The sequence below is a fragment of the Dromaius novaehollandiae genome, chromosome 7, assembly GCF_036370855.1.
Source record: "Dromaius novaehollandiae isolate bDroNov1 chromosome 7, bDroNov1.hap1, whole genome shotgun sequence".
NCBI classification, from domain to species: domain Eukaryota; kingdom Metazoa; phylum Chordata; class Aves; order Casuariiformes; family Dromaiidae; genus Dromaius; species Dromaius novaehollandiae.
In genome coordinates, this window is record NC_088104.1 from 43,890,788 (window position 1) to 43,905,518 (window position 14,731).

Genomic DNA, 14,731 nt, shown 5'->3' on the forward strand with positions numbered 1-14,731 from the left:
CCGCCTCCCCGAGTCCATGTCTGCCAGGCACCCGACACCCTCCGGGGGCAGCGCAGAGCGGTGGCAAGGGCGGCCCTTCTGGGTGGGAGCTGGGCGACTGGCTGCAGGCTGGCAGCAGCCCCACTCGGAGCCGTGTGCCCTCCAGGTGCCAGAGATGGTGAGGTGCCTGTGGAGAAGCGTGCTGTCCGTCACGGAGGAGTCTGCGTGGCACAGCCTGGACAGGGCTCTTCTCAAGCTGGCCTGCGCGTACCCTGAGCAGGTGGTTGTGAGCCTGCTGCGCTGTTCCCCATCCTGCGACAGGTACGGGCCCTGCTGCCTCTAGTGCTTGGGGCCCCGCAGGCCTTAGAGCTCGTCCCGTGTGGGCCGCGGGGGACAGGGAGATTTTCAGCACTCTGCTGAGGGGCTGGGCCCTCCTGGTGTCCCCGTGTGCCAGCCCCGCTGCCTCAGGCAGGGCTGCAGCAGCCAGAGCTGAGCAAGCCTGGCTGCCTTGGGCCCCTGAGCCCGGTCGCCTGGCTCCCTCCCTGCCCCACAAGGGACTTGAGCTTGGCGGTGTGGTGCCTGCTGGGGCAGGGCCGGCTGGGTGCTGCCGGCATGGGGCAGCGGGCAGCGGGCAGCAGGCAGCGGCAGGGCTGGCGGCCAGCCCAGGCCCTGTGGGGCTGCCCAGGCCACGGCGCTGCGGCTGCGGCACCCGCTGACAGGGCGCTCTGGGCCTGCAGCGCTGCCGCGGCCATGTGGAAGGTGCTGCTGTCGAAGCCCATGACTGCGGAGAAGGTGCTGGGAAAGCTGTTTGACGTGCTGTTGGACTGGCCAGTGCACAAGGCGTCGACTTTGGATGGGGACCACATGGACATCTCTCCCCTGACCGTGCGTTTGTGGAGGAAGCCTCGCTCTCCCCTAGGGCTGCACTGGCCTCTGTGGGCGAGAGGCCACAGAAAGGGCCCCCTCTGCCCTTCCCCATCCGCCGCCAAGCCCTGACCTCCCCAGGGCGCACAGGCACAGCGCGTGAGGGAGGGCTACGGCTGGCGGGGCCCTGGCCAGTGCCTGACCCCCGCCGCACCAGCACGCTGGGCTGCTGCTCACCGCTGGAGCCCCCTGTGCACAAGGCGGGAGCCCTGTGTGGGGGGCCCTCCGCCCTCCTCTGTCTCTGCATTGTGCTTGGTGGGCTGGCAACGTGGGTTAGAGGCAGGATTAGGGGCTGGGGCATACTTAGGGGCCCGGCAGGACCAAGGCACAGCCCAGGCAGGCCTGTGCATGGAGGGCCACCCCCCCACCCCCCCAGGGAGACCTCCCACCAGCGCAGAAAGGGTTGTTGTGCCCAGGGCAGAAAGAGGAGCTGAGCCCCAAGAGCTCCCATGGCTTTGCCCTGGCCGCACAGCCAGGCCAGTCACTGCTTCACTGCCCCGTGGCCCAGGGCAGCGCCCAAGCATCGCTGCCAAGACTGGGCCGTGCAACAAGGGCACCTCCGCAGCGAGAGCTGTCTCTGGGTGTTTTCTGCAGGCAACCATGGCGCTGCATAAGATCCTCCAGCGGCCCCCCTGCCCACCGCAGGTGGAGGCATTTTTCCCCCAGCTCTTCCTGGCGCTGCTGTTCCAGATTTCTGTCACCGCAGCACTGACGCCGGAGGAGGCTGAGATGTGCTGGAGGGAATGCCAAGGGGAAGAGTCTGCTCTCACCAGCCCCGTCAGGTGCTCCATGCCAGCCCCGTTGTCTCTGCTGTGGACCTATAGGCGGGGCCGGGGGTGCCAGTGTGACCTGGTGTTTGCTCCACACACAGGGCCGCAGTGCGGGCCATGAAAGCGCTGCTCTGCCGTGCCGGCTACGAGCGCCAGGTGCTGCTCATGGCGAGGAAGGGTGGCTGGGACATGCTCCTCCGCGCTGAGACCCACCACAGCGGAGTGGCTTTGCTGGCCAGGTGAGAGCCCCTTGTGCCCGCTCTGCCCCAGCATTTCTCCCCTGCAGATGCGGTGCCCCACAGAGCCCGTGGGGGTGCCCAGCTCCCCAAGAAAGGGGCTGCAGCCTCAGCGCTTGTGACCAAGGCATGGCCGAGGTTTGCCTGGGCTGCTCAGGCCACCAGTGCCTTCTTCCCTCTGCCAGGGAAATGAGGGAGACCCCAAGAAGCCTGCGAGTTTACCTCCTGCGCCAGCTGGCAGTGCTGCTCCGCCTGGAGGAGCCCTCCCAGGAGATCTCCATCCTGGCTTTCCTCGTGGAGGTGAGCCTGATGGCAGGGCTGCCTCTGGGGTGCCTCTCACCCCTCTGCTCTCCCGTGCCCGTGCTGGGGGGTGGGCGGCAGTGAGTGGAGCTGGGGCAGTGGGTGCGCTGCGACTTGTAGCCTTGGCTTGGCCCATCCGCGCTGGGGTAACTCTTGTGCCCACGTGGATTTGGTGCCTGCTGTGTGGATGGTGGAGAGGAGCGGAGGAGCAGCCCCGGGGGCCCTCCGCACTCACTGCTGCCTTGGGGCCAGGCTTTGTGTGGGCCTGGTGCCCTCGCCCTGAGCTGCTGGTGGGAGCCGGCATGGCACGATGCAGGGAATCCTGCCGGCTCTGGCACTGTCTCCCTGCAACATGTGTTTCAGCTTGTGGATTGCCCGGACCTTTGCGAAGACAATGCTCATATCCTGCTGCTCCTTGCGAGGTATCTGGAGCGTGGCAGCCAGGTGATTCGTGGACTGGTGCTCAGAGGCCTCATCCTGCTATGCGACAGGCCGCAGACGGTGAGCAGGGGACAGGCGGGTGAAGCTGTGCGGGCAGCGTGGGGCTGGGTGAGGGTGCTGGGGAACACACAGAAGGGGGCGAGTGGTCAGGTGGAGAGGAGCCGGTGCTGCCCTCTCCTCCCTCCCTACGCCCCCAGTCCCCCACACTGCCATGGCTGTGCCGCTAAGCCCTGCCTGGCAGCAGGTTGCTGCAGTAACCGCCATGCCAGCTTCTGGGAAGCCAGAGGAGAAGCGGGTGTCTAACAAACCGGGCATTTTTGCCTGGGCAGTCCACTACTTCTTCAGCAAACGCAGTGGTGTTTCACACAGGTAAGAGAAATGCGCTTCCTGCTGCCACTCATCATGGAGCAACTGCGGGATGCGGACAGCGACATCAGCACTAAGGCCCTGGTGGTGCTGCGACACGTGGTGCACGTCATGGGCGAGGAGACGGTGGCCAGCATTGCTCCGCAGCTGTCCGCGGAGCTCCTGCTGCTCTTTGATGCCGTAAGGCTGGGGGGAGAGCCAGGGCCCCTGCCAGTGTCCTGGGCTGGGGGGCTGCGTTGCGCCAGTGCCCTCTCTGCCCTCGGCTGCTCCGTGTTGTGCTCGGCCCCTGCAGCGCCGGCAGGAGGGCTGGGCGCGAGGGAGACCGTGGGCTTGGAGCAGCCAGCACTGAGGTGCCCCCTCTTCCTTCCCAACAGGACGCTGTCCAGGTGCGAGTGCTCTCCACGCGGCTCTTCAGAGATGTGCTGGCAATTATGCTGGGCACCAAAGACCAGCAGCTGCAGAAGCAAGTGCGCAGCAGCCTGCTGCCACTGCTCTTCCACATGGAGGACGAGAGCTGCAGCGTGCGCCAGGTATGGCTTTCTAACCAGGGCCCTAGAAGGCTCGAAGCAGGGAATGAGAAGCTGGGCAGGGGCCTTTCCCAGACCTGCTTTCCCCGGTCCCACAGGGCTCCGCCGCAGTCCGTGGCCACAAATGTCTAAGCCCTGGAGCGCCTAGGGGCTTCGCAGCTAGCCCTGCAGGTGTGCGAGGCCAGGCTTTGCCCCCCAATTCCTGTTGCCGCCGTGCCCTGCCCCAGCAGGGGCCTGGAGATGTCTGGCCTGGGGCATGCCCCAGCTGCCTAAGGCAAGAGCACTGCAGGAGGAGACACCCTGCTCCCCACGTTCAGCGTGTGTCCCCAGTGCCCTTGGCCTGCGCAGAGGGAGGCAGCACCTGCAAGGAGTTTGGGGAGCCAACTTGTTCCCCAGCCTGCGAGCCTGGGGAGGGGAGAGCCCCAGGGAGGGAGGTGCGGTGAAGGCAGGGGCCGGGCCCTGCATCCCGGCTACCCAGCTCTGGGGCGGGGGCACAAGTCTGGGCAAGGGCGCAGGCCGGGCAGCCGAGCACCCGCAGGGGCAATGCCTGTGGCAGGTAGTTGTGGCCGAGTCCTGCCTGGGCGTCTCTGCAACTGCAGCCCTTCAGCCTCCTCCTGGCCTTGGCTACAGCTCAGCAGCTCTTGGGGCTCTCTGTTGTGCTGCCGCAGCAGGACGAGGTGCCTGAGGTGGTGGGTGCCCCATGTCTCTGCCCAGGGTATTGAACCCCGTGGCAGAGTCGGTGCCCAGCTGCTGCCTCTTCCCATGGTGGGCCAGGCAAGGCCCCGAGACTTGCCAAGAGCAGGGGGACGCAGGGTCTTGTCCCCTGGGCTGCGGTGGCATCTCCCCGTCTCTGCTGCTGTGCAGGCCTCTCGGGAAGCCCTCCTTCGCGCTGCCAACTTCCTCAAGTGGAAGCAGCTCAGGCAGCTGGTTGAGACAGCGCAGACGTGGAGGATCGGCGAGTGCCTGGTAAGGATGGCCCCAAAGCCCCCAGAGCCAGCCTGCGCAAGGCCTGTCCCCCTCCATGCCCAGTGTGTGGGGCAGGCAGCTGTGCCCCTGGCCCTGGCTGGCACCCAAAGCCGCCAGGCTGGAGCAGCACTCACGCTGCCCTTCTCCAAGCACGCTGCCCTGGCGAGCTCTTCTCCAGGCTCCTCTGCCCTCGCTGCCCCCTGGGATGCTAAAGCAGCCCCTGGCCCAGCTGGGCCTTGGCAGCAGGAGGGCACCTCAGCATGCCTGGGGAGCAGCCTGCCTTCTGCTCCCTCCGAAGCTCGGCACTGCCCAGCTCGTGTGTGGGAGCCATGAGCGTCCTGGCAGGGCAAGGCCGGTCCTGGGTGCAGGGACTGCCTGGCTGGGTGAGGGAGGGGTGTGCCAAGCCCGTGCCCTTGTGCTCTCCCCAGCTGGTGAGGGCCAGAAGAGCAGAAGAGTACCTGCACCAGAGCCTGACATACTTGGAGAGCCCGCAGGAGTCCTTGCGAGAGGCAGCCGTGAGGTTCACTGGTGAGCCCCAACCGCTGGTGTCCCTCTCTGTCCCCGGACACCTCGGCCTCAGCCCCCCCGGCTGCTGCGCTGGCAGCAAGGACCAGCCTTGCAGCTGTGTCTGCTGGAGCCCCCAGCGCCCGATGCAGGGCCTGGGTGCCCAGGGGCTGGTGTCACCCTCTGCCATCTCTGCCCACACATGAGGGGCTGCTGGGAGCCTCCTGCTGTGCCCTCACAGCAAGACCCTTGGGTGGCACGCAGTGCGGAGCGCCCTGGCGTCAGCGCTGCAAAAGGGAGGAGGGAGCGTGGCCAGGCTGGCAGGGCCTGGAGGCAGCTGTGCTGCTGGGGGTGGGCTGGGGAGCCGGATTTGTGAGCGGCTGTGTGTGTGTGCCTAGGGCTTGTCGGGCAGCACCTGAGGGGCCGGAGCAAGGAGAAGCTGGAGGACATCTGCACGGGTGAGCGAGGGCAGCAGGGTGTCAGGCAGGGCTGGTGGGAGGCAGACAGATGCTGGGCAGGGAGCTGCCACTCCTGCCCCAGGCGAGGAGGGCTCTGCTCCCCGTGCAGAGCAGGGCCGCTGTGGGTAGAGTAGAGAGAAGATTTCAGGAGCCTTTGGGACGGTCCTGGCCAGCAACTCCCACCTCGTCCCTTTCTTGCTCCTGCTGCCTCCTGGCTGTGGAAAGAGCTGGGTGGGACTGGCTGCGTCAGCAGGGGATGCCTGGCATCTGTGCAGACAGGGCGCCTTGATCTCTGCTCTGCTCCTTTCTCTCTCAGCCCTGCAAGGTTTGCAGGAGGACAGCAGCCCGTCCGTCTGTTGCCTGGCGACGCAAACCATCCTGCTCCTGAGAGCTCCAGGGAAGATGACTCCCTCCCCAGGCACCACAGAAGGCCTGTGCTACCGCCTGAGGAGAGCGTGGGAGCGGTGGCACTGTCCTCTGCGCGGTGACTGTGTCTGCTGCTGGAGCTCGGCTGCCTCCTGATGCCAGGCTGCTCTGCCCGCAGCGGCCACCTGAGTGTGCGGGGAAGTCGGGGGGTTCCTGGCCTCTCTCCCTGCCCGCAGGACAGCTCCGGCCCTCAGGCCCAGCCCGTCCCAGGCTTGTGCTGCCAGTCCCCCCTCTGCTGGGCTTTCCCCAAAGAAGCAGCCCTGTCTCTTCACCACGGCTCAGTGTCTTTTCTTTGGGCAAAGGAATGGGTAGAAAACTCCGGTCCTGAAGGAATCGGGGTCACCCTGGGAGGGGGAGGGCACACACGCTCTCCAGCAGTCTAGGGCAGCCACAACATACCCCCCTTCCCAGCAGTCAGAGAAGCACCCCGTTTCCCCTGACAGCAGGGTCAGGAATGGCAGCAGTCTTGACAGGGTTCTGCCCTGCAAAGCCATGACCTCTTCTGCATGAGGAAGGGCCCGGAGCTGGCCCCTCGCTGGCGCTGGCTTCCCCTGGTGTGGCTGAGCCCAGGAGTTAGCAGGCTGCTGGGATGCTCTGGTAGGCCCCGCAGGATTTGCCCATGCAGGCACCAGCGCAGCAGGGCCCAGAGCTCAGCACACGTATTAGAGGCTCCAGCCATCCAGAGATGGCAGGGGCCACTGCGAGCACTGCCGTCCATGTGCTTTGCGAGGCGGCTGCGCTGGGAGAGCAGGGGGAGCCACGTGCCTTCCTGCCTGCAAAGTCACGCTGCGGGCTCTTGGCTCTTTGGCTGCAGAAGGTCCCCGCTGCCTGCTCTCCCCAGCCCGTGGCCCTGGGCCCTGAACTCCGAGCAGGGCCGCAGCCCCCGGGAGCCCCTGAGCACCACTTGGGGGGCCAGAAGCAGCAGCAGCCAGAGTGGCTGGTGTCCGCCATCAGCAAGCGGCTGCCCCCCTGTGAGCACTGCCACTCGGGGGGCGCAGGTGGCTGAGCAGTAAGAGCTGCTCTGGGAAGAGTAAAGCCCGCAGGGAAACGTCGGCGTGGAGACTGTGAGACCTGACAGCACCAGATCAGACTCGGGGTCACACCTGACAGTGTCTGGGGCAGCCGGCAGTTTCTCACAGGGCCAAAACCAAACCTGGCCAAACTGACTGGGGCAAAGCGCAGTTTGTGTCACAAGGCTGATTCACGGCAGCCTGCAGCCCTTGATATTTGTCCAGCCACAGCACGTAACTGCTTGAATGCCGCACTCAGAAGCAAAAACGCCAGAAACGTGGTCCAAAAGCAAACGCCTTATCTAGCCCTGGTGACTATTTACTGGCAACAAGCCAGTTATTGCTGCAGGAGGTTTAGCATTATGCCTTCGAAGCGAGCTGAAGTTTCAGCGCAAGCAGCTGTACAGACTCACAGCCACAACACGAGGCAACGAGAGGGGGCCCTAAAGAGTTACGGTGACGTTGGCCTCCCGTGCACCAAGATGCCCAGTAGCTCCCCTCATTGCAAAGCACAGCATAGTCTGCTGGGATCCCCCTTCCGGCAAGAAACTGAAAGCTACGACAAAGCTGGGGTGCCGCAGCCCTCGTCCCTGGACGCTGCTCTCTTCCCCCATCTCCCGGCCCAATGCAAAAGCCATCTGTGGCCAGGGGAAGGATGTCATTTGCAAAGAGCTGCCAGAAGCAGCTGCTCTCCTGGCCTGCCTCTCCTCTCTACAAAGCCCCCAAACAGGCAGCCAAGTTAATCTGCTACAGCCGCAAACGTTGCCACCAAGTGGCCTGGCGAGCCCAGGGAGCCGCGGTGTCCGTGTCCCGGTGCAGGTGCCCAGCCCAGGGCTGCCTGTGTGCGTGGCCGCAGGCGTGCGGTGGGGCAGAGGGCTCGGCTGGCTCCTCTCCTCTCGCTGCCAGCCCTGTAGCTCTGCCTGCTCTCCAGAGAGGAGGCGGAAGCCCTGCAGTATGTGGGCGCCTTCTTCATATGCCGAGGGGAGGTGAGTGTCGCCATTTCCCTCGGGGCTGTGCCCGCCTCTGCCGGTGGGTCCCTCGGGGTCCCTCGGGCTGCGCCACGCTCAGAAGCCCCCGGAGGGCTGCTGGCTGTGGAGGGCTGCTCCCGTGCAGGCGCCCCACTGTCGCTGCAGGCCCTGCAGTGCTCTGGTCCTGCTGGCCCTGGCCCTGGCCCTCTCACGCGCTCTCTTTGTCCCTCTGCTGCTGGTATGAGGAAGGGGCCGAGAAGCTGTGGTTTCTGGCCTGCGTCTGCACCCTCTGCGCAGCAGCCAGCTCCAATGCCTTGTTACGGGAGGAGCTTTTGCTCTGCAAATGGGAACTGGCGGAGTCGCTGGAGATGAGGGGAGAGGGGACCGCCAGCAGGCCTGGTGGAGGGGGCACTGGCCCAGCGATGAGGGCAGGATGGGCAGTGGGTATCTTGTGAGGTATCTGCGGAGTGACTGCTGGGTGATGTGAGGGCCGGTGCTCAGAGGCCTCATCCTGTTGTGCGACACAGCAGGCACGGTGAGGAGGAGGCAGCTTGCTGAACCTGTACCAGCAGTGTGTGGCTGGGCAGGGGATGCTGGGTAACATGGCACTTTGGAGGGCGCCTGGTAAGGTGGGCAGGGCCTGGGGGGAGCTGGGCTGCTTGGGGTGGGCTGGGGAGCAAGATCTGTGAGGGGCTGTGTGTGTGCCTAGGGCTCATCAGGCAGCACATGAAGCACTAGGGCGAGGAGAAGCTGGAGGACATCTGCAAGGGTGAGCGAGGGCAGCAGCCTATCAGCTGGGCTGGTGGGGAAGAAGTGGGGAAGACCCCACCCTGTCATTGCCAGCACATGGGCCAAACACCCTCAGGTGCCCTGGGGACAGCCTGCCTGGGCAGGTGCAGCTGCAATAGCTATGAAGTGCTCTGCCAGCAAACTGGATGAATGTTATGGAAATTAGGCTTGTCGGCCACCATAACAGGGCCCGACCCTAGGTTCCCGCAGAAAATTTCACAGCCAAATCAAAACAAATTAAATAATTAAATTTTAATGACGCACGTGCAGTAATTACAGCTCGAGGTGGGTGCCTCAAATCCTGGGCAATTATAGTTTTTTCAACTTACATTTCCCACCCCTCACGTGGTAGTTAGACCAATAGTAATTTTTTGGTCTGGGGTCTCCTGCTCCTCATTGGCTCTCATCGTCATTCTGAGGCAAGCTGTCTTTCTCCTTATTTTTGTTTTTTTGCGGTCTCTGATGACGGTTGTACCTCTGTTTTTGTTGGGTCTTACTGTTGTGCCTTAAGGTCCTGAGGAGGAGGCGATTCCAAACCACAACAATCAACACTGCCCCAGCAGCGAGCCAAGGCCCCGTCCCCCAAGGTCCCAACGCCCTGCACCGGTCCCACTCCAAAGCCTTGACACCCTCCCCCTCAGAGTGCGAGACGCATTCCTGCAGACACCCTCCCTTTCCCAGTGTGAGACGCAGGAACGCGGACTGCCTGCAACCTCCCCACCCTCCCAGCTTGAACCAGCTCCGAGGCCCTTTTCTTACTGGACTAAGGAAAAGTTCATTATTTTATCTAAGTGCGGCCCAAGGCCCCAGCAAATTCAGCCACCCATGCCAAGCAAGTTCCATACAAGTTGCGCTAAGCGGCTACCTCTAGACAGTTTCAGTGCGCTATTCTTTAACAATGAAGTCTCTCCTCCAGGTGCTAATGACCTTTCCCAGCCCACCTGCAGGAATGTTTTCTCCCTCCCAATTCCTGTCTCTCAGACTTTGCAGGCTTTGCCCAGAGTTGGCACGTGCCACAGCCATCTCCAGTGTACAGATCCTCAGGCAAAAGGAGAGGGAAACCAGGTGTCGGGGCTGACGCTGCAGGGCTGGCACAAACTGTATGCACAGCCCCAGCCCCCATGGCCCTGGGGAGCTCATGATGCCACCAGCAGGCCATGCGATCCCCTTGACATCTCTCCTGCCCCAGACACCGAGGTGGCAGTCACGGCCAGGCCTCTATGGCTGCACTTGTGAGGCAGCGCCCACCATACCTCTTGAACCAGGCACTGCCCCAGCAAGGGCACTTGTTCCCCAAACTCCCCCAAAGAGAACTGGAGGAAGAGGAGGGCTGCCAGTGTCCAACTACATCAGCTCCGTAGGTGCAGGGCCTGGGGCTGTGGAGGGGAGAAACGGATTTCTCTTCCCAGGGCTTGTATGTCTTCTTCCCCGGCCCACCAAAGAAAAAGAAAGAAGAAAGCGAGAGAAGAGGGAGAGAAAAGGCGTGTGAAGGCTTCAAGCCTGGGGCTGGAGCCAGCAGTGGGGCAGTGGGAGGATGGCAGCTGAGGGCTGGAGGCAGCAGCTGCTGCACCTCTGGGCAGTCGCTGACTTGGGTGCTCTGCTGGAGACGAGCTGCCCTGGGAGAAGGCTGTCGCTCCTGTGCCCGGGCAGTGCCATCGCTGAGCCCAGCCCCCAGGGCTGGGGCTGCTCCTCGCGCTGTGGCACAACGAGAGGTGCGGCTGGTTTCTCGGCCTTCTGGAGTGGGCGCGCTGCCAAGCAGCAGAGCCCAGGGGCTGGCATGGCTGCAGGGAGGCTGCTCAGCCCCCTGCTACAGCCAGCAGTTCTCTTCGGAAGCGCACAGAGGCCAGCGCAGCTGCATTTTCTGTCCCTGCCCTGGAGGGAAAGCTGAAGCCACCACACTGGGGAGCTGAAGGAGGCAAACGGTGCCGCGCAGCCGCCGACTCCAGCACAAACGGCGGCGTTTGAACAGCGCGGCTGCAGCGGGCCCCGAGCCGCAGCGGCCAGACCCCCCGGGACCGGGCCCAGCCGGTTGCAGCCCGCCCCAACGGCCGCGCCCCGCCCCTCGCGGTCCAGCGCCGCAGCCAATGGGGGGAGCCGCCGCGGCGCGCGGGCACGTGGTGGGCGGGGCCGCCGGGCCGCGTGCGGCGCAGGCGCGGGCGCGGGCGCGGGGGCGGGGGCAGCGCGGGGCCGGTGCTGGGGCGGCGGGGGCGGGGCAGGAGGCGCCTGCCGGCGGGGGCAGCGCGGAGCCCGGAGCGGCGGGTGGGCGAGGCGAGGCGAGGCGAGGCGAGGCGAGGCGGCAGCTCGGGAGCAGCCGGGTGGGAGCAGTGGCCCGACGCTGCCGTGCTGCGAGGCAGCCGCCCCTGCAGCATGGGGCTCTGTGATGGCGTTGGCTGGGTGGCCTCGGGGCCAGGCGGGTGAGCAGGAGGGAGGCGGCACGTCTGGCCCCTCGGTGCCTCCGGTGCCCTTGTGAGCTCTGGGGTGCCCCTGGCAGGGGTCGTGGCCATGCGGGGGCTGCCCAACCGCCTGCCGTGACCCTGGGCCTTGCGTGGGGAGGGTGACGCTGCGGTTGGTGCGTGGCGGTAGCCGTGTGTGTTAGCGCTGTTGGGGTGATGCTGGATGTGAGAGCATCTAGCCTGCTGCTGCCTTCTGACTGCTGCCAGGCAGGTCATTTTGGGGAGGCGCTGGGGTCCGTGGCTGTGCCAGGGCAGTGAGGCAGCTCCTGACCACTTGCCAGGAGGCAAGGCTGCCCGCATTTCTGTGCGCTGCAGCTTCCCCTCCCTCCCGCGCTCCGATAGGAGGAACCGCTGGGCTCCCCTTTGCACACCTGGGGCTGTGGGTGCCTGTGGCCAGGCCCCGCAGGATTTGCCCATGCAGGCACCAGCGCAGCAGGGCCCCAAGCTCTGCACAGGCACCAGAGGCTCCAGCGTCTCTCCAAACAGATTTTATGCCTTTTCGATGAGGGTTTGACACCTGGTAATTTCTCTGCTTCAAGATCCTTCTTCTCCATGGCCACAATCAGGGTGAGCCCTGCTGTAAACCCCCCATGACTATGGCTGATCAGCCAGAATTAAGAGCAGGAGCCCCTAATTCAAACTGAAAAATAAGATCGATCAAAATCAAAAAGGAACGAGAAATAGATCCTATAGTTCTGGAATAATTTGCATTTGGTTACCAGGAAGGTTGATACCCTGAAAACAGATAGATGAATCCGGCATGTCTAAAACCTGCTGCACCATCCAGCTATCCATCCAGCAGGAAACTGCGATCTGTGGTGACATGGTAATAACCCTGACCGCTAGTGCAGATGTCGTGTCTGAAGGGAGTGTCTCCCTCACACAAACGCAGGAGCACAGCATCCTGCTAAGCCGTTTCTCCCCGTCTCCCCCGTCCAGAGGCACTTTTCCCTCGACTTTCTTCTCCATTTCTTCTTTCATATTGACTCCGGTTACTCCATCAGGAGAAAGTGTCTTTCAAGCAAGAAGGCCCTTGCTGGGAAAAGTCCCTCTGGGCATGAAACAAAAGACTTACTAACAGCGGCATCTTTGTAACAATTCAAGTAAGACTGATGTGACGATAAGCTCGTTCATGCTAAAAACTGTCACAGGAAATCACTGCAGCGCTCTCTGTGTGATGGCGTTCTCTATGCAGACTTTCTAAGACTGCATCTTGCCCAACTCTTAATTTCGGTATTGCTGTATTATTCCCTATGGGATTACTTTTCACTGCTTTATTTAGTCCCTATACCAGAAAGCTGGGGCTAGCTGGGGGAAGCTGGTGTCCAAACGGCGCCTCTTTTTAGGGCATAATTTTGCATGAGGGGAGCAGATCTCTAGGTTGGTCTTATATACAGAAACTTGTTCTTTTGACGCATTGAGCCAAAAGACACAATTTTTGAGCAGTTTATGAGTACAAAAGAAACAATGGTTAGAATACCCAGCCTTAAAAGTAAAGTTCAAGTTTGGGCTTGAATTACTATCCTACCTGCAGTCACCTCTAGGTGATTTTTCTCAGCAAATTAGAACAGATTGGTTCCATGAGATATATAAACCTCTACTGACAATTCGAGGTGGACTTTGTCATGCAGGATACTGACGGGGTTTCCTAAATTTGTGCTTCTTTCTGCACAAACTCCCTCATAAAATGCAAGGGCAGAGCCACAGTGATTACATTCTACTATATCATGCGCATTTCCACCTTGGTTGCAGCCACCTAGGTATAAGGACAAAAGGAAGGGGTACAAATCGCTATCAGGAATAACTGTTACCTTATCTTTTCTGCTACTGTTCTCATTGACCTTTATTTTTCATCTGCTTATTTTCTCATCTTTGTAAACATACAGGGACAGATTTTGTCCTCCTCTTCCACACGTTGTCTCATGGTCAGACCTGGACACAAGACGACACTGCTTTGAATAAAGGGCACGGCATTTCCTTTGCGGTTTGTGTAAGCTTCTGGTCACAGACATATTTTAGTGCTCCTGCGAAGTCCGTAGTTTTCCAAAGCAGAATGTGCAAAATCCGTGAGCACCCTATCATGAAACCGGGTGCTGCCAAGCTTGTGGTGCTACCAAGCATGACCCATGAAGCTACTACCTTGGTTAGCATCCCAGGAAAGCACCAGGCAGCAGTTCCCAAATTAGCGCACGCAACTGCTTGCGTACAGCAAACGGTGAAACACTGACCTCCCCCCGCAGAGTCCCAGACACGGCCAGAGCAGAAACAGATTTTAAAAAAGCAATGAGACCCATTGATTTCTGCAAGTGGGCAGCAAGAATTGGGAGCGGGGAGTACCAGGGATACCTGCCCTACTCCTATACCCACTCCCTAAGGATTCAGGGACAGGATACTGGGATACAGAAATCATGCCGTCTACCCCGACTTAGACCTGTTTTTACCTAGGATGACGCTGTAAGACCCTGCAGGAACTCTGGAGTTCCCATTAAAAAAAATCTGCTGCAACACCAATATGGAGCACCAGTTTTAATTAAATTTGATTAAACCTCTCAAATCCCATCAGCTAGCAGTCATTGTAACACACAGTGAATAAAGACAGTAGGTAGCGGTTGTCAAAGCAGCCCAAAGAGGGATTTTTTTTTTCCTATCTAACTTTATGCAGCTTTATTAAAAATAATAATACCTAAAGTGTCCTTTTTTAGAAAAATGCTGCTTGGTGGGTTGTTTGTCTTTAACAGGCTGAATTTGGTTTCAGGATGATGTGAAGGAATTGTAAGCTTCTGCCAATCAGTAGTAGCAGTTAGCATGTACCCCCAAACATGTTGCAAAGGAAAGCAAAAGGTTCAATCCGGCTTCTTACCGGGAATATCTATGTTAGCGTATCTGAGCTTGTAAAATCTGTGCAAAATCTTTGGACAGTTGAAACACAAGTTTTTCAGACAAGGGTCTCCTCTCCAAAATGCAATCATTCTTTAACACCAACAGGTGTCCCGTTCCAATTCTGACACCCTGAAAACAGAGGGCAAAAAAAGAAACAACAGCAAGTAATTTTTTTTAATGGGAAAACTGAGTTGTGACTTGTTAGGGCATGAGGATGGTGTGCTTCGTGGCCTTCCAACCCCTAGTTTTACAGAGGACCAACGTATGCCAATTTCCCCCTCCCCTTCCCCCCGTTCTTTTCACCCTCTAGAAATAATTGGTGAGTTAAAAGCAGGGCAAACATTCCCAGCTAGATAAGAACCAAGGTGTTTTCAGCAATCAGGATAAATTCTGAAAAATGTACTGGGCCACCCATTTAGGCTTTTCACACTGGCAGCAGGTATCAACAAGTCCCAGAAAGTATTAAACACTTTCTTATGAGAGATCTGGCATTTTTATGTTAATTTTCAGAGAAGTTGGTGATGGCAGATGTCTCATTTATAAGGCACTTCTGGGCTGATTTTTCTGCTTTACAATTAGGGAATAGTAATTGCACCCAGGAGCAATGTGGTGCCAGGACTCTATAAAACTGTCGGAGCAGTAAGGGGATGCAAAGCCCACCCTGTTCATGGCAAGATGTTGGCAAATACAGCCGGACTGCTCCGAGTCCAAAAACTCACATCCATTTAGCATAA

At 60.5% G+C, this 14,731-nt stretch overlaps 1 protein-coding gene across 1 annotated transcript; it reads left to right on the top strand.

Annotated features, from left to right (window-relative positions):
• Positions 1-729: 729 nt before the first annotated feature.
• LOC135328934 (maestro heat-like repeat-containing protein family member 7) lies at positions 730-6,903 on the top strand. The gene is made up of 11 exons (XM_064515513.1): positions 730-864; positions 1,498-1,685; positions 1,775-1,912; positions 2,095-2,209; positions 2,573-2,710; positions 3,020-3,196; positions 3,391-3,546; positions 4,408-4,509; positions 4,938-5,037; positions 5,412-5,465; positions 6,770-6,903. Exons 1-11 carry the CDS (start codon positions 730-732, stop codon positions 6,901-6,903), a joined length of 1,437 nt encoding a protein of 478 aa, XP_064371583.1.
• The last annotated feature ends 7,828 nt before the right edge of the window (positions 6,904-14,731 follow it).

Bases quoted from the DNA above. Each gene is read 5' to 3' on its own strand.
- LOC135328934 (XM_064515513.1), top strand. From the start codon at position 730: ATGTGGAAGGTGCTGCTGTCGAAGCCCATGACTGCGGAGAAGGTGCTG. The intron at 3,547-4,407 runs GTATGGCTTTCT...GCTGCTGTGCAG, and splicing joins AGAGCTGCAGCGTGCGCCAG to GCCTCTCGGGAAGCCCTCCT. The intron at 5,038-5,411 runs GTGAGCCCCAAC...GTGTGTGCCTAG, and splicing joins GGCAGCCGTGAGGTTCACTG to GGCTTGTCGGGCAGCACCTG.